Raw genomic sequence first — 21,017 nt, 5'->3', positions numbered from 1 at the left:
AAAACTTTAGTACTCTTGAAAACCCCAGCCCTGCATCACATGTGCCACAAAACTAAAGTGCTACTTCCTACAGTGGGTGAGTGATTTCCAAGGGATCCTCCACATTCACAGAACACACAAGAAATATGACTGGGTCACCAGGTCTGAAGGAGCCTTACTTCTCTTACTGAGAAGCAAAGATTCTGCTCTTCCGTTTGCAATTATTTCCACTGACTTCATGAGCTTAATGACACAGCCCAGGTGCCTTTGTGCTTTGACCCTGTAAATGTAAACAATTAATGATGTTCTCTCTCAAAAAACATCTGCAATGAGTTACATGCAGAAAATTTAGCAGAAAGTTCTTTGACAGATGCCAACTAAGGGACTTTAAACAAATACTATGGACTGGCTCAAATACAGCTTGAAAAGTGGCCCCTTCATTATGTCAGCAAAGAGCACAGAACATTCACCAGTGCCAGGAGTAAATAAAACAGCAGAGGAGCAATACTCATTGCCAAACCACCATGAAATTCACATAAAAACTCATATTCAGGGAAATGATAGTGATGTATCAGCAGATCTAGCTGATTAGGTGATGTAAGCGTGGAGCACTGTTTGTCTTTTGAGTGCTGCCTTTCTGTCTTTTCCCACATTAAAAAAAAAAAACAAAAACTAAGGGCTAAGCACAGCTATTCCCAAATATCATTGTTTCAGCCAGGGAAGTTCAAATAAGTAGGAAGCTTTATTGCATACTGATTTCTCCCTGCCTAGAAGTTGGTTGTTTTCAGCTTAGAAAGATCACAGAGAGGGCCTTGATTCACTCCAGTTACAGAAGATCCCAATTACTCTTAGGATTAAAGAGAATGCACAAGGAGACTGGCAGTCAGAGCAAGGCAGTGCTTCTGTGTCCTGGTAGGAATATCCACTTCAACCAGCGCAGTTGGATTTGATGAGGTCTTTTCCAGCCTTAACGATTCCGTGATCCAATGACCACCGTGCAGTTGCTGGTTTCCACATCTGCTTTTACCACAGGTCAAAGTTACGAATCAACACCCCCAGTGAAAATCAAGTTCTAATCAATGCTGTCTCTCCCCGCTACACAAACAGCAGCATAACAGGGCCAGTAACACCCTGCAGGAACACGGGGCTGGAGCAGCAAGGATCTTTGCAGGGAGGAGGAATAGCCATTCCCCAGGCTGTTCCTCCCCCTCCACGTTCACCTAAACATTTCCTTCAGGAATTCCTTCACGTCACCGGCCTCCAGCCTGTTAGACTATCAAATCAGGAATCACAAAGTAAGACAGTAGAAAACTGAGTCCTTTGCATCGGCAACAACGTGTAGGTTGCTACACAGGATGCTCTGGGGCCAATGACAATACTTAATGTAAGAGATTCCCACCCCCCACCCAGTTGGAATCCTTGGCTCAAGTTCTTTTTAGACACAGAAAGAGAATATTTGTCTCCAAACTTAGGAAAGAATCAGGTGTAATAGGAATCCAGTGGATCACCTTCTTTAAAGGGAACACAGAAGTGTGTGGAAAGAGACTGTCCATAGCTTGGCTGGCTCGGGGTTCCTACGTGATGTCCTTCTTTCTTGGGGGGCGGTGGATGTTCCTCACCACGCACTTCACCATCCACTCAATTCCTTCGTTCACCCCTTTGCTAAGGAAAGAAGACAAGCAGACAAGGTTTTAAAAGAAACCAACAACAAGAAGCAACCAAGAACAGAAGCATGGATCATACAGGCCCTAAATGAGCCCTTACGTGAGGAAGGGAAGGGCTCTACTCATCCCACAATTATTTGTTGGCATTTATGCATTATTTCCATGCAGGCAAACAATAGGGATCTGATTTCTTTCAGCTCAGCAATATATACCTCCATCCTTTATTTTTCTGGTGTCTGTGCAAGTCTACACCCAACTTAGTCACCAACTCTGTGGAAATCTTGGGATGAACAAGCATCAAACCCACCTGACAGCTGGTTTGAGGTTATTTTGCCACAAACCTCACACTACATAAGATCTTACAACCCTGGTTCCAGCTTTCTGTAATCATCTGTGCTGGGGCTGCCAAGCAAGTCACCACCTTGCTGGTCTGCACAGCTCCCCAGCTATGGCTTCTATGAGTTGTTCTTTTAGTGCAAGCTCAAACTGGAATTTTGAAAGGGAATTCCATGCAAATCAAAACTAGAAATGTTGGTACAAACAAAACCCACAAGTGAAAAGGTTGTTTTTCATAAGATTATTATCTAATACTTCTCTTCCAGTCAGTGCTTGAAGGTTATTCTTGTGGTCATTCACCTGCTTAATGGCATGTGACTTGGAGCAATGCAGACAACAGATTTTTTTCACAGTTCAAGAAGTCCTTGTTATCCTTTGCAGTAGCTTGTATGATAATACGGAAATAAACTGAAAGCTCTAGATTCAGCCCAGGCAGTAATTCAGCCAGGAGTGTTTTCACCATTGTGGAACAAAACTTTTGACTTATGCCAAGTAGCACTTTCCACTTAAAGAACTGAAAGTACAAAGAACCAAAGTACTGCAAGTCTTGATACACAATGATGATGCTGAGATATCAAGAATCCAGTGGGTCGGTCAAGGTCATGGCACAGAGCTGTGTAAGTCCAAATTAGGGTCTGTTTTAGTCATCAAATTTTAAACCACAGGCATCCATCCCCATGTAAGAGGACTCCTGGAGACTGTGATATCATCCCCATCACAAAGCTCATCTGCTTGCCAAAGCATATGAAAGCAGAAACATAATTATGGCAGCAGCAGTGAAATACCACCCATTTCTCTGGCAGAATCATCAACAGCTGCATTTTCAACTGACTTCTAACCTAAAAGCCAGGAGCTGCAGCAAACCAATATCTGCAAAGATTATTGTGTAAAGAGAAGGGATGATACAGGACAAGTACGCCTCCAAGTCCTGCTGCCCTCAGCCTGCAGTACATTTCCACTGTGTTTTACAGATGAAGTTCCTGAGCTGGTCCAACTCCAAGGTTCTCGAACAAGTGTCTGTCAGTGCAGGAGGGAAGCACAGCTCTCTTTCAAGGCTTAATAACTCCTGGAGTGCTGCTCTGTGTGTGACCCCACAGCTGCTCAGTCAACCAACCCTCAGTCTGCCCCTCCTGATACTCACCCAGTCAGTGCTGAGCAGGCTTGTGTCAGGCAGTCTCTCTTCCCAATTTTGTTAATGCAGTCACTAAATGCTGTCTTGATATCAGGTATTGACAGACAAGTCTGCAAAGGGAACCAAAGTAGAGTTTGACTGTGCTACAAGACATGGTGACCTTCTTTCACAATGAATCCACGACTGCAGTCCTGCTTCAGTCAGGATGGCAAAGCTGTGAGGTTAAACCCACTCACCCACCAACAGAGCAAATTCACCTCTTTGCATTCTAAAGAAATGAACATATTCTTTTTTCACCAAAGAGAATGTTGTTTGCTGACAGTACACACACACTACCTCAGCTCCCTGATCCCTAATCTGCACAGTTCTAAGCAAACAGTCCTGAAAATGAGCACAACCTGCACCCTCTAAGGATATCCCTTCCAAGCTGCTCAACAATTTGTATTTACCAGGACACTACAAGAGCTTTAATATTTACGAAGCCTTTTGAAACGCTGTCCTGCCACAAACCCAGATGACTCTTTGCCAGCATCCTGGCCTCTCTCACAAAACAAGCTGTGATTTTTCCTCAGTTTTCAGCACATTCCTCGGCATTACAGCCATGCCCCACCAGCACTTGTCTGTCTGCATTCAGAGAAAACACTGGCAGCACTGAATGCAGCACATTTTCTGATGCCTGATGTCACTGTGCCCTTGACCCCCAGCAGATCCTGGACTCCTGTGGGGCTGCCAGGAGGCTGCTGGGAATACCACCACAAATCATAACCCCCCCAGTAAACCACTGGATTACTTTTCTCACATAAATCATGGCGTCATCACTAAAGTCTTAATGCTACAACAAAAGCAAACCTGCCCAAATAAAGTCTGGACTTGCACCTCCCTCAGCACTCAGTGCTCATTTTTTTCCTCAGAAGCCTTGCACAAGCCATTTAAGCACTTCAGCTGGCCATGAGCCCACCTTTCCTCCTCTCTGCAAAGACATTCTGGACCTTCAACAACTCTCAAACACGTGTTTCAAACCTTCTGTCAGGCCCACAAACGTGTTTTGGACAAATGTTTACACAAACGTTTACTCAGGACCCTTGTGAGCCCTGAGGATTGGCCAAGTGGACATAAACTCGGAGAGAACTGAAATATGAAAATTATTCACCAGCCATCCATTTGCAAAACCCTGATTTTGGAGAAATTAAACCAAGGAAAATTTTGTGGACAACAGAAGTAGATTTCATTGCTTATACATAGGAGGGGATCTTAAGAAATGGCTTGCAAGGAGTTTGACAACACCCAATTCACCCAGTACCCTTGACTCCATCAACTGTGCAACTTTTGATGACTGTACTTTCTTATGACCTCAGCTGCATTTTCAGTCAATGACCTGGAAACTGTATCCAAAACTGTTACTGACTTCATTCCACAAAAGCCTCAGGAATTTAGGTCAGAACTTTTGACATGTGAAAAATGTGCAGTTCATACAGATGAGCTGTCAGCCACAGGATAAACAGTTAATTTCAAAACAACCACAATTACTAACTTTAGAGGGAGTCAGACTGGACTTGGGAGCTGGAATTCAAACCAGCAGGTCTGGAAGATGGGCAAGTGATTACAACCAACCAACCAACCAACCAACCAACCAACCAACCAACCAACCATTCTCTACTGGTTTGTAAAAGCTGCTCTCTTAGCCTGGTATGGTGTCCACTGCCCAGTAAGAAGGCAGGTTCAAATGCTTCCCAGCTTAAACCAAGGCTCTGGACAAGTCAATTACCCAATAACTGGGAAGGATAAGGAGCTGCATGTCAGTAATTTGAGCTATTTTTCACATCTTTGGGGGTTTTTTTCAGTCAATGGTACTTGGCAGCAGGAAGGTTAAATCTCAAGGCAGCTGAAATTGAGCAGATGTTTCTTGAAATACACTTTAAGCTTCTCAGAGTTTAACGCCATTGTAGAATGATGTAATTTGGAGTATATCCTTTCCTTCTTCTTGAGTCTATCCTTTCCTTCTCTTTTTCTGCATGATGATACATTTAAAAATAGTTTAAAATAAATCAGATAAAGTGTTCAAGATACGAAGTAACAACAGAGCACAGTCACGCTGTCCTTGATTCCCCAACTTCTACTTGCACAGGTAAAAAGCAATCAGGAAATGAACTTCCCAACACCACCAGCAGACCAGGACACCTGCACATACCTGTAACGTCGTGCTTTTAGGAGTGGAGCTGAAGCCTAGACCCAACAAGCCTCTCCAGTGGAAAGGCTGCTTGGGGAAACTCAGGCAAAGCACACATCCACACACACCACGTAGGGAGCTCAGCAAGGAGAGGCAAGAAGGCCCTTGCACTAGATCTGTTCCAGCCAGGTTTAACTCCAGGAACAGAAGGGGAATCCAGAGCAAAAAGAGATGAACATGTGCCAGGCTCAAGGTTAAGTATGAGTTTCAGCAGCCAAAGACCTTGAGGCACAGGGGTGGAGCAAAGGGCAGGAAAGGTCAGGGTCCCAGAGGGAAAACGGGGCCAGTCACAGGGGTCCCAAAACCAATGGAGACACAGAGGGATGGAGGAACCAAAGGGCCAGGGGAATCAGGGAGGGGAGAAACTGAGGCAAACCATCGTGTACAGAGCACCATTGGGAAGTTCTCTCTCAGGCTGGGCAGGTGACTCTATGATCTGTCCTGCCAAGGCCAGGCCCTAGGTATTATGTCAAGGGGTTGCAGGGACTCCACACATACCCAGCAGCACACAGAACCCACATCCTTTACCCTGCCCATCCTTGAAGCCTTTTAGAGTCCACTTTTCCCAGTGCAGCTGACAATTACAGCCATTTTTATCTCCCAGTATAAAACATTGTTCTAACTCCCCTTTCCCACTTTCTGGTTGAGCTGTGGCCTGCCTCATCTTTCACAGTTCTGCCCAGCCTTGGTTTTCCATGGAAATCTCATTCAAAAAGAATTTCACTTCTGAGGAGACTTTGCTCCATTCAGATTGTCACGGCAGGATGCCACTGCATCACCAATCCTGTTCTGAGGAAGATCATTTTCCCCTTGGGATGAAGTAGAGCAGCACAGCAGAGAGGTAACAGCAAACTACCAATGCCCTGTTTCAGTGTTCTAGGGAAAGCCATGAACTGGAATCTCATGTGACAGCAGGGCATGAGGCAGATTATCCATCACTTCAGCAAGGGGCATCTGAGCTCCTCATGCTCAGGGGAAAATGTCAGCTGTGGCTTCCAAGTTCCCCTTCTCCCCAGCCATGTTACAAAATATTTGTTTACAGATACGGTTTGCTTCTCAGCTGCAAACACATAACCCGATGGCAAAGAAGGGAAGCTGGATCTGTGATCACATCCACAGTGCTCTATTACAATAACACAATCCACAGTGACCTTTCAGGAATGATGTTGTCTCTGTCCCAGTTCACAGGAACCTCACAGACAACACATGACGAGCCAGATTTCCATCACAGCTTCCCCAAAATAACACACTGTAAAACATCTTTTGATGAAGGCTCCTCAGGCATAATCTAGCCAAGACTGAACCAAATTCCTCCTATGAAGGGTTCAGAATAGCATTACCCAAAGTAAGAATCAGCAATGGCACAGCTAAAAAGCTATCAAACAGCAAGGCAAGTTTTAGCCAAAAAAAGGTGGCATTGTAGAGCCTTTGCCCATTTCCCAAATCCACTGGAGCAAAGACAATGCTGCTGCCTGGTCTCCTGTCAGGATAAAACCAGAAGCATGGACAAAACCTCAAGCAGAGGCTCTTCAGTCATCTCAAGAGTAATCAACCATCAGAATGGAACTAAAAGAGAAACAACATCAAGGTGGATTGCTTAAATAAAACTGTTTCACAAAAAGTCTAACTCACCTGACCTATGCTGTGGGGCTACCCCTTTTATGAGTTTGTTTTAAATTAGAATTTAAGCTGCTTTAAATTTAAAGATGGAATAGCATAGCCTCAATTGAAACCATCTCATTTAAATTAAAACTAGTTTTACAGGGAAGCTGTGGTAGGTCTACAGCTGGAAGCTAGAATGGCTTTTGTGCATAAGGTCTGTTTGGAAATGAGTATTCAGGTACTCACTGTGACTTCTCGCATTTTCCAAAGGCACAAGGAGGCTTTTCAACATTCTGGAGATTAAATTTCCAAAATTTATCTTTAGATAAGGATGGCAAAACTTCCTCCCAGACATGGGTCATCATACAGCACCCAGTAATTTTCAGATTGTTCAATTTCAGGTGCTGTTTTTGACAGGTCACGTTTTTTCCAATATTTTGAATAGTGTTGCATAATGAGCCACTCTATCCTCAAATTGTAACAGTTCATCGGAACTTAGAAATATATACCTTGTGCAAACCCTTCATCAGCTGCATTCACATCAAAACAGCAAATGTAAATTCTTAGTTTGCTGGGTTTTTTTCTGCAATAAGCCATATTTTCAAAAGTGGCATTCCGAGTTGAAAGGGAGTTCACAGGAATTAGTAGATATTAGATATTTTATTTCTCCTACAAAGCAATAGTTCCTTTAAAAACCCAAACAAATTCCTTCCTCCAACACACATTTGACTCAGTTTTTAAATTATTTATAAAATAATCCAGTTTTGAAGCCCCTGCTGAATACAGAGCATTCTCCTGATACTATAAAATATCACATTCAGTACTGTGAGAATTAGAATTGGTGTTTTGCAGTCAATGACCATATTTTATCCCCTGAAATGACCAAATACCACTCATGCTTGGCAAGGCTGAGAGGACACAATGTACCCTGGGGTTCACAGCAGAATTCTTAATACTTTATGCAATTTCAGGTTGCATCAGCACTTTTGTTATCTTAATAACAGAATGTAAACTTAACAAACAATGCTGGATGTACTATTTCTGATGTATTTGATCACAAGCCTTCTGCTGGCCTCTGCAGACATCAAGAATTACACTTCATCTCCAAATACCAGCAAGGTTAAGATACAACTTATCCTCCCTTATCATGGTTCAGGACAGAGGGATGCTGGTGAGAATTTCCTACTACAGTTTTATGTCTGGAGATCCAGAGCAGAAAAATCTCTGTTAATTATCAGTTTTGTTCCAGAAGTCTTCCATTCTGCTAAATCAGAGGAAGAGAAACAGGCTACTGAGATTTCTCAACCTTGTTTAAGTGAACCTCAGTAATTACTGAAAAATAAGCTATAATCCCCTTAGTGATTTGTGAATAGCATTGATGTCTCTTTGCAGGGTCCATATCCAAGATCATTCTGTAGGAGTGGACCTCTAAATACCCAGCGTAGGCATTTCTTACAAACAGGCAAACCTCCAGTGGATTTAGTTTTGCTAATCTCTTGTAGCTCTACAACTGCATGAAGGCAACAAGTCTGTGGGCTGGTCTTGGACCCTCCAGAGGGGGCAAGAAGTCAGATTTTCTTTTGAAAGCCTGTTCCAAATATCTATTTCTAGTAATTTAAAGAAGCCCACTTGTTCAATTATCTGTCTTTAGTGTGGCCAGAGTGTCAGAAGAGCCAGTGTCTGCAGCCTGTAACAGAGTATGTACAATACAACCAAAAGAGAAATTGGAACAACTTTCCAGGTCACTGCTTGGAGCTTATCCTCAACAGGTCAAGAATGCAGGCTGCTCCCTGCAGAAAAGCTGTGGGGTTGCACAGAAATATCAGAGTCAATATTCTGCTTTCCACAAAAGAGACCATTTCCTCACATTCCAGAGACCACAGCAAAGTCAAGACCATAAATCAGGAATTCAGTCTCGATCTCATGCTTTTACACAGAATTACATTTCTCTTATTTCTAAGACTAAGTAAGCTAGATAAATTTGATCATCCAAAACCCAATCTGTGTTATACTCATGAAGGGTAACCAAATCCTCCCTTAGAGCCAAGTGATATCTATGGAAGTCTCACGTGTTTCCACAAGTGCAACCGCTCGGACAAGTGTAAAGTCCATAGGAAGAACCTGAGAAGTATTTGCATCCTTTGGAACAGAGACTGATCCCAGCCGCCAGGGCTGGCGCTCCAAATCCTACTAGAAGCCTCTGGCTCCATCTAGAGACAAGTCATTGGAGCTGCAGTCCTGGAATTCCAGGTACAATTTCCAGGAGGAAAACATGAAAAACACCACAACCACCTTGGGCACTCTTCTCTTCTCTTTTTTTCCATGCTGGGGGAGATAAGGAGAGCCTGGGATGTGTCACCTAAACACTGCACCACCCACGAACTGTCAAACCCAAACCAAGAGCTTTACAGTTCTGAATACACTGTAAAGAATTCAAATTACATTATCAGAAAAGAGCATTCCTTGCCATTCCCTGCTGTCACTGATGGAATGTTCTACAACAAACATGTGCTGTATTGAACAGATCTTATCCAGTTATGGGGAAAGGATGATTTGTTTCACATACATCTGTTGTGCTATTCCTGGGTTTTAAAAGAGCAGCATAAACAAAGTGCACTAAACATTGTTTTTTTCTGAATAAACAGGAAAAAACAGCATCAGTATAGCCAGTCACGGTACAAGAAAAATGCACCATAGCTGTGCAGTTTGTTCTGTCTACATAAAGAGTTCAAAACTCTGTGCCTGGAGGAAGCTCATTCATGACACTGAAAATGGGCTGCAGGAGAAAAGAAAAAATACAGCTAAATTCAAAGCAATTATCTCCAGTGGTGGGAAAGGATCAGCTCAGGACTGTGGAAGAAATTTAACATGAATGCAGAGTTCACCTTTCCAAGGCTTATTTGCTCAATTATGTAAATCCTCCATATTTTACCTCTACATCCTGCTTGTTGGCCAACACCAGAATGGGAACCCCTTCCAGAGCTTCACTGGTAATCATCTTCTCTACAAAGGACAGAAACAAAACCAGGTTTAGCCAGTTCTGGAGGTTGTACAAATGCCTGGCACAAGTTATCTGGACAGAGGAATGAAGCCAGAGGCTCCTTCTTGCATTACAGTTTCATTTGATAGAACCTTCCAGGTCTATTTTGTTCACACTGTACTTACCAAAAGCTCTTTTGGACTCAGAGAGCCTCTCCTCATCAGTGGAGTCAATAACATAGATCACCCCATGAGATTCAGCATAGTACTGGAAGGAGAACACAGATATTGGTGTCAATCCACCAGGATCGCTTGTTCCTCATCCTGATTTTATTTTAATTTGGTACAGTTTTGGGACATGTGGAGGAGATCAACCAGTTAGAGGCAGCTGTATCCACAGTGTGCCTGGACAGAATGGAGGCACACAGCCTGTGCTGCCTGTTCTGTTTGCAGGCCTGATCCACACACCAGCTGGAAAAGCTCACCTGTGTCCCCCCAAAAGCTTATCTCTACAGCACAACCCCAGACCTGGGCTGGTAATTGCTGTCTGTAACCAATAATGCAAATAATTAGGCATAGAAATAGTGGAATCTCTGAAAAAGTGTTAATGTTAAATACTGGGGTTATCAATAAGCCCGTGTGACTACCAAATGATTGCAGTGGCTCAGTTCTAAAAGAGACAAAACCACTTCTAAAAGAAATCATGGAAATCACAGGATGGTTTGTGTTGGAAAGCACAAACCATCTCATTCCAACCCCCTGCCAGGAGCAGGGACACCTCCCACCAGATCAGGCCGATCAGAGCTCCATCCACCCTGGCTTTGAACACTCCCAGGGATGGGGCAGCCACAGCTTCTCTGGGCAAGTTGTACAAATCAAATGAAACAAAACCACATCTCTAACCTTGTCCCAAAGCGACTGCAGCTCCTCCTGCCCGCCAAGGTCCCAGAACATCAGCCGAGTTTTGCCAACATCAATAGTTCCAACTATAAGGAAGGAAGGAAGGGCAATCCAGTGAAAACCATGGGTGCTGTAAAGCACAGACACCTGCACACCCCACTCAGAAATCTGGGGTGGGACAGGTTTGTAGGGGAACAAATCACAGGTAGTGGCTACCTGCAACCACAGAGCAAAACCTGCATGGAGTGATCACTAATACAGAGCAGTATCAGTGCAAATAATTCCACAGCTGGGCCAAGTGATGAACTCCAGGGAAATATAGTTTGAGGATAGCACTGAAAAAGGATACCTGGAGTTTTAATACTTCAAGAGTTTCTCCTCCTAAGCCAAGAAAGTCTATTTTACTCTCTACAAAAAGAACTGGGCAGTTGGGAGATACAAACTCTGCACCCAGGAACCATTCTGCCCTTCTGAAGTCTTAAACATTTCAAACAAAAAACAGCTGTTGTCTAATCGTGCAAGAAAGCTGAAAAAATTCCACGTGGATTTACTTACTGTTTAAGCCTACAGTGGTTGTGATTTTGGACAAACTCATCCCTTTGTAGTTCTTATTAAATCGGGTTTTAGTTTGCTCAAGGAAGGTCTGAAAAAGAATACGACAAAGTATTTACTGCCAAAGATTTTACTGGCTGGGGTAATCCTATCCCAAACCTGCCTTCTCTTCTTCTGCTAGAGCAGGTACTGCCCTACCTAATTTTGGACACATCACTCTTCTTGCTCCCTATTTTAGCAAGGAAAGAAGGGATCATAGGTGATTATGAGATTATCAAAGCCTCAGCCACAACCGTGAAAGCTTGTACTAAGTTTAAGTAATGAGGAAAAGTTGATTGTTTGGTGTGACATCACTAAAGTAACTCAGGACACAGCTGAAGAAAGACTGACCCTTGTTGGAAGGTTTATCCCTGGAGGATGTTTAGGACTGCGTGTGCCCTCCGGGATGTGATAAACAGCACTTACAGTTTTACCAGCATTGTCCAAACCCAGGATCAGGACACAGTACTCATCCCTCTGGAACATGTATTTATAGAGCCCTGACAGCAGCGTATACATCCTGCTCCTGCAACAAATGCCAGGAAATCAATTAACAAACAGGTCATTCCCAAAAGCCTCTCATACTGCAACACAAGTTTTTCCCAGTGCCATATAAATGACAAATTAATGATGTTACTCTTTTATCAGTAACTCTCATATTTAGGCAATCTCAGGAAAAATCACAGATCTAAGAGAGATCATGAAAATAGTTCAAGATCAAATTTGGGATTTAAGGGGAAACTGAGGAAGGACTTGAACACCTCCTGCAGTAAATGTAAGACCCACAGAAAATGAGTGAACTTCATACAAATACAAAGAACGGGTATTTTGAGCAAGAATCTACAGAAGCTCACACCTGTTTGTTTCGCGGTGCTGGATTTGCACACACGAGGCAGAGCAGCTTTGCTGGGATGCAGGAAGCACTGGCAGCAAGTGCTGCAGCTGACTCACATGCCATTGCAACAACCCTTCTGTTCAAACGCAGATAAAGGGAACCTCAAGGCAGAGCCTTTGAGAGGCAGCTGCCTCTACGCAAGTGCGTGGTTAAATAACCACTTAAAGGCAAATACCATTACCTAAAGGGAAATACAAGTGTTCCAAAGCAGGAGTCGGGGGTTTCACGGTAAGGGAGGAGAGGGCACTAGGGGCTAGGGGCTTCAATCCCACCGGTACCGGGGCCACCCTTCGCCTCCGGCTGTGCGAGAGCGGGGCGCTCCCGCGGTCCCCCGGGGGAGAGCCGGGCCACTGGCTGGGGGGAAACCACGGCCCGCTCCCCTTTCGGGACAGCGACTGACCCCGGGCGCGCCCGACCGCCGGCCTGCTCCTCCCTAACCCGGGAGATCCCTCCAGATCCAGAAGATCCGGGAGATCCGGCCCTTTCCTTCCCTGCCACGGCCACTGACGGCCGAAGGGAAACACCGGCCCTACCGCCATTTCCCCCTAATGGCCCAGCGCCGCGTCCCGGCCCAAGCTCCCGAGCGCAGCGGGGGAGGAAAAGAGCCTCGAGCCGGAGGCCCGCGGCCCCTCACCTCGTCCTGGTGCCGGTGGTCAGAGTTGGAGCCGGAGCCTTCTCTCACGACTCCCCAGAACCACCGGCCACGGCCATTCCGCGCCCGGGTCTCTGGGAAATGTAGTCCTATCACCGCTGCGATGGCGGTGCAGAAGGGGCCTGTGGACTACAGCTCCCGGAATGCCCAGCGCCGCCGGCCTCCCGGGGACCCCGAGTGCCGAGCGGGTGACGCGTCGGCGAGCGCAGCCGGAAGTGGGGGCGCTGCGGCCGGAAGAGGGGGTGTCATGGCGGGTGTCATGGAGGCAGCGCGCAGGGGCCGAGGCGGCTGAGGGCGCGGTGGGGCCGCCGAGGTGACAGTGGCCGATCAGGGAGGTGTTGCAGCCCTGGGGCTGAGGGAGCGCCCAGGCGGCGGGAGGAGCGGTGCCGTGCGCGGGCCCGGTGGGCGAGAGTGGACTCCGTGGCGGGGGAGGGCAGGGCCAGGCCCGGCCTCTCCCGTCTCCTCTTGCCGCCTGTTTCCAGCAGGAGCATCGCTCTGGCGATTTCCGAGGGAAAGAGCAGCACGGCGGGTCGATGTCGCTTCTGCGGGCGAGGACTTGTTATGCAAAAGTGCTTGAGCAAACTCTGAGTGTGTTTTGAGTTCGTGGAGAGGACGCGGGCAAAAGCGCCTTTCTCGTGCTGAGGATGGATGAAGAGAGTCTGGAAGCAGCGATCCAGACCTACAACGCCCAGCTGGAGCAGGTGGAGCTGGCGCTGGGGGCGGGCCAGGACCCATCGCAGCAGTCGGACCTGATGCAGCTGCAGGAGGATTTGAAGCAGCTCATAGAACTGACCGAGTCGAGCCTGGTGGCTATGAAAAAGAGCAAACTTCTGGCCACTTTGGACACAGATGCCTCCTCCTCCTCCCCAGCAGGTCTCCCAGGGCAGGATTCCCACCTGGAGAGCTCTGCCCAAGATGAGGAATACGCTGCTTTTAAGGAAGCCATTGCTGGGCTTGGAACAGATGAGGAGCCTCCAGCTGATGACAACAAGATCTCCTCAGAGAGAGAGGGAGAAACTGGGGATAAAACCAAATCAAAGTGCAGTGAAGAGGAGGAGGAGTCTGAGAGAGAGGAGGAGGAGGAGGAGTTGAGTGGCATGAAGGTTAAAGCCCCCTACTACAGCTCCTGGGGGACGCTGGAGTACCACAATGCCATGATTGTGGGGACAGAGGAGCTGGAGGATGGCAGTGCAGGGGTCAGGGTGCTGTATCTGTACCCGACCCACAAGTCCCTGAAGCCATGCCCGTTCTTCCTGGATGACAAGTGCAGATTTAAGGAGAACTGTCGGTAAAGAGAGAGGGGTGGGAGGGGCCTTGTCTTTCAGAGGGATAAACCTCCTCCTGAAGTGCTCTGCGTGGCTTTCTCACCCAGAGGAATTGTGCCTTAATGATTTTAAAACGCTCCGTGCTGAGCAGTGGCATCAGTTTGGCGGTTTTCTGTAGCTAAGGCATGGATGAAATGGAAAATCCCATGGGAAAGCTGCAGAGGTGTTCCATAACTGAGTGGATAAAACCAATTAAGTATTTTAAAATAAAACACCCAAGTCTGTGGATAATGCATCCATCCCAGTTGCACAGGGAAGTTGTGTAGGCTCTGTTTTTGGGGATCTTCACCCTCAGTGGTCTGTGAAGGTGCTGGGCTGGAGCCCTGCCTGTCTCTGGTCCTGTTTATCCCCAAAGCCATGAACTTCTTAACTGGATGCGTCACTAGCAAGGAAGTTTAATTCTCCGGGGTGGGATGCATTCTTTGTCCCGTGACATAAAAACGTGTTTAAGGTGAAACACAAACAGCTTTATAGTTGCAACAGCACATGGGCAAACTTCCCTAATTATGGTGAATGTTCCTCACCTCGCTGGCACTAGTGTGCATTTCTTTTGAGGAAGGAAGGGATTTTCATTTGAAAGCTCCTGTTCCTCCTTCCCCGCAGGTTTTCCCATGGTCAGGTGGTGTCCGTGGAGGAGCTCCAGCCGTTCCAGGAGCCCGACCTGAGCAGTCTGGGGGTGGGCTCAGCCTGCCTGGCCAAGCACAGTGACGGGATCTGGTACACGGCCAAAATCACCGGTGAGGGGGGCAGGGGCTTTCCCGGGGCCCAGGGGGAAGGTGGAGGCTGAAGTTAAATCTAAAACTTGGCTCTTGTGCCTAACGACAGAAAAATGTAAACTGCTGCCCTAAACTCAAAATCTTGCCGTAGCTGAGGAAAACAGTCTGAGTTTTGTCAGGCTGGAGGAGGGAATTGACTGGGAAACAGGAGGTACAAAGAGCAGGAATGTGGAAAGGAAATGACTACGAGGTCATTAACTGCTCCAGGGAAGAGGGAGGGACTGCAGGAATTTACATGTGAGTAGGTGAGAATTGCAATAATCTGGTCTTGTTTAAACAAAAACCAGGGGAGCTCGCCCTGCCCAGCAGCTGCTGATACAGGCTTCCCTCTGTCCTGGGAAGAGGGAGGGTTTATTCCCTCTTTCCATCTTTCTTTTAACTATTACTAAGTCAGAAGGAAGCAAGTCTAACTTCTTTTTAATTCCATTTCTCAGCAGCCCATCTTTCTTGACTTGTAGAGATGAACTTTTGGGTATCAATACAGGCATTGTGGAAATAGCTTTTCATTGTAATGGGCACTTCTCCCTTCCAGACAGAAATAAAAATCACAGTTTCAACCCAGAGGTTTTTAGAACTGTTCCTTGGGCCTCCCCCCTGTCCCGTGTCTTTGTGCTGGAGCTGACTGTGGTTTAGCTGCCTGTGTGCTGGAGCTCATGTGCTTGCTGTTCCCTCTGTAGATGTGGACAGTGGCTACTACACGGTGAAGTTTGACTCCCTGCTCCTCAAGGAGGCTGTGGTGGAAGGGGACAGTGTCATTCCACCCCTGAGAAGTGAAGATGCTGCTGAATCTGGCGAGTCTGATGAGGACAGCGTGGATGACTCTGGTTATGCCAAAGGTAATAAGCAAAAGTGACTTGGGATTTTGTTCTGATTCTCTCTGGGACTGGCTGACTGTCCTGGAGCTCTCACTCTGAGTGTCTCGCCTCTGGTGAAAGAGCAGTTGATCTGTTTTTGTGTTCTGAAAGATTGAGAACAGTAACTGGCTGCTATGCTATAACTTCAAACAGAAATCTTTGTTTTACACAAATCCCTGGGCTAATGAAGGCTGGCAGTTTCCATGAGAACTTCCCACACGGAAGAAGAGGATGTGATATTTTAGAGTTCCAAGCTCAGAGCCTGTTTCCTATATGTCTGGCTGAGCTGAGCTAATAGGTGAATCAGATTTTCTTATCCCTGCAGCTTCATGACCCAGGAGTGTGAGACCCTAGGAAATGTGAGTGTCAGCTCCTTTTGGTGCCTCGACGAGGCTGCAGGAGCCATGCCCTGTTTTACTACTGAAAGGTGACAGAGGGTGCCCAAGTGACTTCCTGGAAGTTGCACAGGCAGCTCTGTCCCTCTGGTGGTGCCACAGCTTCATCACAGGGACACAGTCGTGTCCTAGAGCTCCTTACATTTAACCTGAAAGGGACTGTTGGATCCAAATAACACAGAATTAATGCTGCGGCCTGGAGCAGCCTCATACCAGAGACAGGAGCTGGAGGCACAGGATAAGTATTAGGTGGTAATGCTGTGCTAAATTCTACTCAGATGTGTACATTAATCTGTATTGTCATCCTGGAAGGAAGGAGAAGATTCATAAAGCTCCTGGGTGATTCTGCCTGGAACTGGGAGGTGGTGTGTGCACTAAATCAAGTGAAACCTCACATTTCAGTCATTCCCTGTACTGTGTTCCTGGAAGGTGACAATTCAGCAGGAGCTAAGTAAGGCTGGAGAAATGACCAAATGTTTTTAGGGTCGGAGAAGTGAATTGTACTGTCCTGTGAGGGATGCCCCACACAGCAGCTTTATTCACAATTCCTGTTTCGCTGATTCTCCTCTTCTGTACCACAGTGATAGATTCAGGGGTTCCAGAGAACGGGGAATGGACCCCTGCCTGCAGCTCCTCTTTCGGTGGCTGGGAGGCCCATACTCGTGGCATTGGCTCCAAACTGCTCGTTCAGATGGGATATGAGTTTGGAAAAGGTAAGGGGACAGGGTGGTCCTGGGGCTGTTAATTAAAACCCAAGATTTTGGATGAAGTCAGAACTTTGCTGTGCTGATGGGCTGGTTGACTGAGGCTCTAGCAGTCTGATAGACCACAGCAGAGTTGCAGGGAAGAGGGGTGAGTTACTTCATGGAAGTACAGGCATGTGTGGCACCAGCCCCTGTATGGTAACAGCAAACAGTGGAGGCACTGGGGAGCACGGTCAAGTTCATGATCAAAGCCGTGAGAACGTTCTGGAGCGTTCAAAGGCTGGAGGTGGAAGGCAGCTGATCTGCAAAGCTTCTGATGTCTGTGTTAATGCATCTCCTGGCCTGGACACAGACTTCAAAGCCTGCTGAACTCGCTGCTCCCACCCAAATTGCATCGAGCCTTGGGGGCTCTGGGAGGGCCTCTGTGTCTCCGGTTCTCCCAGAGGAACCAAACCAGTTTTAAGTAGAACCTGACTTGAGAAGCTGAGGATGAACCTGGTTTCATAGAAACCAGCCTGACAGATGGCCTCGGGCTTGGAATCACGGATCTCCTGCTGTGGAAGGCTCCTGGCCTCGCCTTTGCTGGTCCCCTTGGCTTGGACAGAAGTTCTAACTTTCAGTACCTCAAAAGCCCCTTTGCTTGTTTTAAGCTTGTGACTGTCAGCGTGAGTTTGTGGTGGGAGGTGACTCGGGGAGGGGATGCTGTAATCACTCAGAGTCTCTCCTCAGGCTTAGGGAAGAATGGCGAGGGCAGAGTGGAGCCAGTGCAGGCTGTGGTGCTTCCTCGAGGGAAATCCCTGGACCAGTGTGCTGAGGTGCTTCAGAAGAAGAAGCAGGGGAAGCTGGAGCCAGGCAAATCGAGGAAATGCCGAGTGAAGGGAAGCAACCCTGGACAGGCGGGCGGCCGTAAGGCCCCGCGCAACGTGTTTGACTTCCTGAACGAGAAACTGCGCGGGAAGAGCGCTGGGGACAAGGCTGGCGGGATGGCTCTGCCCCAGAGGAACAGCAAGGAGATCTACCACGCCAGCAAGAGCACCAAGAAGGCCCTGAGTGTCAGTCTCTTCCAGACCACGGAGAAGATTGAGCAAACACAGAGGGATATCAGGGGAATCCAGCAGGCCCTGGCGCGCAACGTTGGGCGGTAGGAAAGCATTCTTTGGGATCGAGTTTGTGGTGCTTCTGGGGAGGGGTGGGCGTGAAATGAGATGTGGGAGGAACAAGTGAAATATATCTGGGTGGCACTTAAGGGGAGGTGGAGGAGAGGGTTCAGTGTGTGCTTCAGACCAGCGTGGACACTGACAGATGTGTCTGGGGTCGTTTGGCTGGAATTCAGGCTGGGGCAAAGGGAGGAGCTCTCTGAGGGAAGGTGCTGGAGTCCTTCTTGTGCCCACCTCTGCAGCATTGCTGTTGAGCATCCCAGGAGGACATTCCCTGGCCCAGATAGTGCTGAGCATCAGGTTATTCTGACTTTCAGCGGGTCCCATGGGCTAATCCTACAGGAAGGGGCGAACCCTCCTGGGATGGAAGAAGCCTTGGATCTTATGCAGGGTGACATTGCCACTGTGCTTTTTGCTTTCAGGCACAGCATTGCTGCAGCCCAGCTGGAGGAGAAGCTGGCTGATGCTCACAAGCAGCTGGGGCAGCTGCAGGCCCAGGAAGCCAGGCTGCAGCGGGAGCAAAAGAAAGCAGACACTCACAAGAAGATGACTGAGTTCTAGGTGCTGAGGACGGTGTTGGACTGCAGGAGTTGTCCTTTGGGTGCTCCTGGCCTCAGAGCCTCCATGAGCTGTCCTGCTCTGCTGGGCCTCAGCCTGCCCAGCCTAAAACTGGGCAAAAAAGCCCATCCAGTTTCTGGGTGCTTCTGAGTTCTTCTGGGAGGGGGAGGTGTGCACATCCGTCCAGCTCTGAAAGCATTCAGTGAGCTGGGCTTTGGATGAGGCCTAGCTACAAGGAGTACAATTCTCTGCTCTCTTGCACACTTCTTTCCTTCGTTTTCCCTGCAGCAGCAGCTCCATGCAGAGTCTGTGGGTGCTCAGGTGATAACACTGCTGGCTGCAAACCAGCTGAGGGGGCTTGGACAGCCCCACATCCTGCCATTAACTGTGGCTTCTGTCTGTGGCCACCCACCAAGCACAGGTGTCCCAACCACGGCTGGGTGAAAACATCAAAGGTCAAGTGCTTTAGCTGCTCTCTGCCTTCTGGTTTTTACTATGGGATTTATCTGAGAGCTCCATTTTTTGGGCGGGGAGCAGTTCTTTGTAGCCCTAGTGTAAGGAAGAGACAGAAAACTGACAGCTCGGAGGTGGGAACCAGCGGCCTGGAGCACCAGATTTCAGCAGTTTGACTCTAAGAGTATCCCAGGCCATGCTGTAGCCAAACTCACTGGCTTGGCATGGAAAGCTGCCTGGTTCCAAGTAGAATGCCATAGCTGGGGGAATAAGCCAGCAGCATAACAGAATTCCCAAACCTCTTATCCAGGAACAGCTCCACAGCTCCTTGTAATTTTTGCCACCATTAGTTGGGTTTTTCTGTCCAAGGTGGCTCACTGAGCACGAGTCTTTTCACTAAAACAGCCTCAGGACCCAGATCCAGGGCCCTGGATGAGCACAAAGAGCAGGATCTGTACGAGCCCAGTGTGCAGCCCTGCAGTGGGAGAGCTTGGGGCTGGGCTGGAAGCAGGCCAGGCAAGCCAAATGTCTTTCCCTACAGCGTGGAAAGTGTTTGGACAGGAAGGATGTCTGCTCCCCTTGGTTACATTCTGTGTTGGTGGTAGCCAGTGCTTGCCTCAGAGGAGATGCTGGATTCATCATCTGGTGGGATTTCTGCATGGTAAAGGCTTTAAAAAAAATAGTTTGCAATTCATGCCAGTATCTTAAAGACACCTTTTTTTTTTTATTTAACATATAAGGAACCAATTTCCTTTTATTCTGTGAGTCACTTTTCTAATGAAAAGGTTCCTGTAGTACCCCCTTTTTTATCTGTCCCTAAGAACAGATTAAAATCGAGCTGTCAGCCTGGGCAGGGCTGTGCCTGCTTGCAGGGTCAGGCTGCCAAAGGAACCAGAAATTCTGAGACTGAAGGAAGATACGATCAGAGCTTGTAGGATTTCACATTGCTGTAGACACACCTCAGAAACGCAGCGAGACAGCAAAACCAAACAAGATGAACATCTTCAGGAAACTGTGGGAGTGAGTCTGTGCTCCTGAGGAGCACCTGGATCGTGCTGTGGTGCTCGTGGATGTGCAGCTGTCAGGGGCTGCCTCGGGCACTTCGACATCCACCGGTTCCTATTGGAATTGGCTGTACTGTCCTCATTGTTCTGAATTTGTGTTCTCCACACACGGGGCTCAGCTCAAGGGTTTAACAATGGCCCTTCCCTCACAAATGACTGTTTGTTTCTCACACTTGAGCGTTGAGTGGTGACAAGGATGGATGTGCCCAGTTTAGCATGGACGCTCACTGAAGTGGCCCGTGACTGGAGAGCTGAGCTGGGCAGAGAAAATTTGGGGGTTTATTTTGTGCTCTGAGACTGTTTAACATCATCATCTCTTTAGGAACTGGGCATATGAGCCCTTATCTTAGCTAAGTCCTATTGTGACCCTTCCTTGGGAACTTCACAGCCTGACTCGTCCGACTCCTGTTCCAGCAGCTGCCACCTCCCACCCGGCGCAGTTCACGTCCCTGATGAATAAACTCGGTGTTTCTTTTCCCCCTCTCTCCTTGTAAGGCGTTGTTCATTTGCACAGTAATGATGATCTGGGGTGCCCCGTTCTTTCCTTTAAATCGCCCCGAGCTCCCGGAGGAGCGGGGCGGGGAGCGGCTGGAGGTGCTGGTGCGCGCCGGGAGCCTGCGGAGCTCGGCAGGCGCGGCGCTTCCCGGGCGGCTGCGAGCGCAGACACAGCCTACCCCGGGCTGAGGCCGCCGCCTCCGAGCCCAGGAAACTGTGCTGTGTGCGCTCCGTGTCTGCTCGCGGCCGGCTGCTCCTCAGGGAGCTGGAGAGCTCGGA

At 47.8% G+C, this 21,017-nt stretch overlaps 2 protein-coding genes across 2 annotated transcripts; one reads left to right on the top strand and one right to left on the bottom strand.

The window, feature by feature from the left end:
- Window positions 1–702: 702 nt before the first annotated feature.
- On the bottom strand, window positions 703–13,140 carry ARFRP1 (ADP ribosylation factor related protein 1). Its single transcript, XM_040080026.2, has 8 exons — window positions 12,940–13,140; window positions 11,837–11,936; window positions 11,375–11,462; window positions 10,823–10,905; window positions 10,106–10,187; window positions 9,873–9,943; window positions 3,121–3,221; window positions 703–1,641 (listed from the first exon to the last, which is right to left on the bottom strand). The coding sequence occupies exons 2-8, from the start codon at window positions 11,927–11,929 to the stop codon at window positions 1,554–1,556; spliced, it is 606 nt and encodes a 201-aa protein (XP_039935960.1). The 5' UTR covers window positions 11,930–11,936; window positions 12,940–13,140; the 3' UTR covers window positions 703–1,553.
- Window positions 13,141–13,246: 106 nt separating this feature from the next.
- Window positions 13,247–20,726, top strand: ZGPAT (zinc finger CCCH-type and G-patch domain containing). The gene is made up of 6 exons (XM_040080014.2): window positions 13,247–14,245; window positions 14,886–15,019; window positions 15,736–15,894; window positions 16,889–17,020; window positions 17,741–18,152; window positions 18,591–20,726. The coding sequence occupies exons 1-6, from the start codon at window positions 13,602–13,604 to the stop codon at window positions 18,727–18,729; spliced, it is 1,620 nt and encodes a 539-aa protein (XP_039935948.1). The 5' UTR covers window positions 13,247–13,601; the 3' UTR covers window positions 18,730–20,726.
- Window positions 20,727–21,017: the final 291 nt, after the last annotated feature.

Source organism: Hirundo rustica, chromosome 16 (genome assembly GCF_015227805.2).
Source record: "Hirundo rustica isolate bHirRus1 chromosome 16, bHirRus1.pri.v3, whole genome shotgun sequence".
In the NCBI taxonomy this organism is placed as follows: Eukaryota; Metazoa; Chordata; class Aves; order Passeriformes; family Hirundinidae; genus Hirundo; species Hirundo rustica.
The sequence above is the reverse complement of the archived record's forward strand: the minus strand, read 5'-3'. Positions and strand labels throughout refer to the sequence as shown.

Bases quoted from the DNA above. Each gene is read 5' to 3' on its own strand.
- ARFRP1 (XM_040080026.2), bottom strand. From the start codon at position 11,929: ATGTATACGCTGCTGTCAGGGCTCTATAAATACATGTTCCAGAGGGAT. The intron at 10,906-11,374 runs GTAAGTAAATCC...CCTTCCTTATAG, and splicing joins AACCACTGTAGGCTTAAACA to TTGGAACTATTGATGTTGGC. The intron at 3,222-9,872 runs GTAAAATATGGA...TTCCCTTTGCAG, and splicing joins CCAACAAGCAGGATGTAGAG to ACTTGTCTGTCAATACCTGA.
- ZGPAT (XM_040080014.2), top strand. From the start codon at position 13,602: ATGGATGAAGAGAGTCTGGAAGCAGCGATCCAGACCTACAACGCCCAG. The intron at 17,021-17,740 runs GTAAGGGGACAG...GTCTCTCCTCAG, and splicing joins GGGATATGAGTTTGGAAAAG to GCTTAGGGAAGAATGGCGAG. The intron at 18,153-18,590 runs GTAGGAAAGCAT...TTTTGCTTTCAG, and splicing joins CTGGCGCGCAACGTTGGGCG to GCACAGCATTGCTGCAGCCC.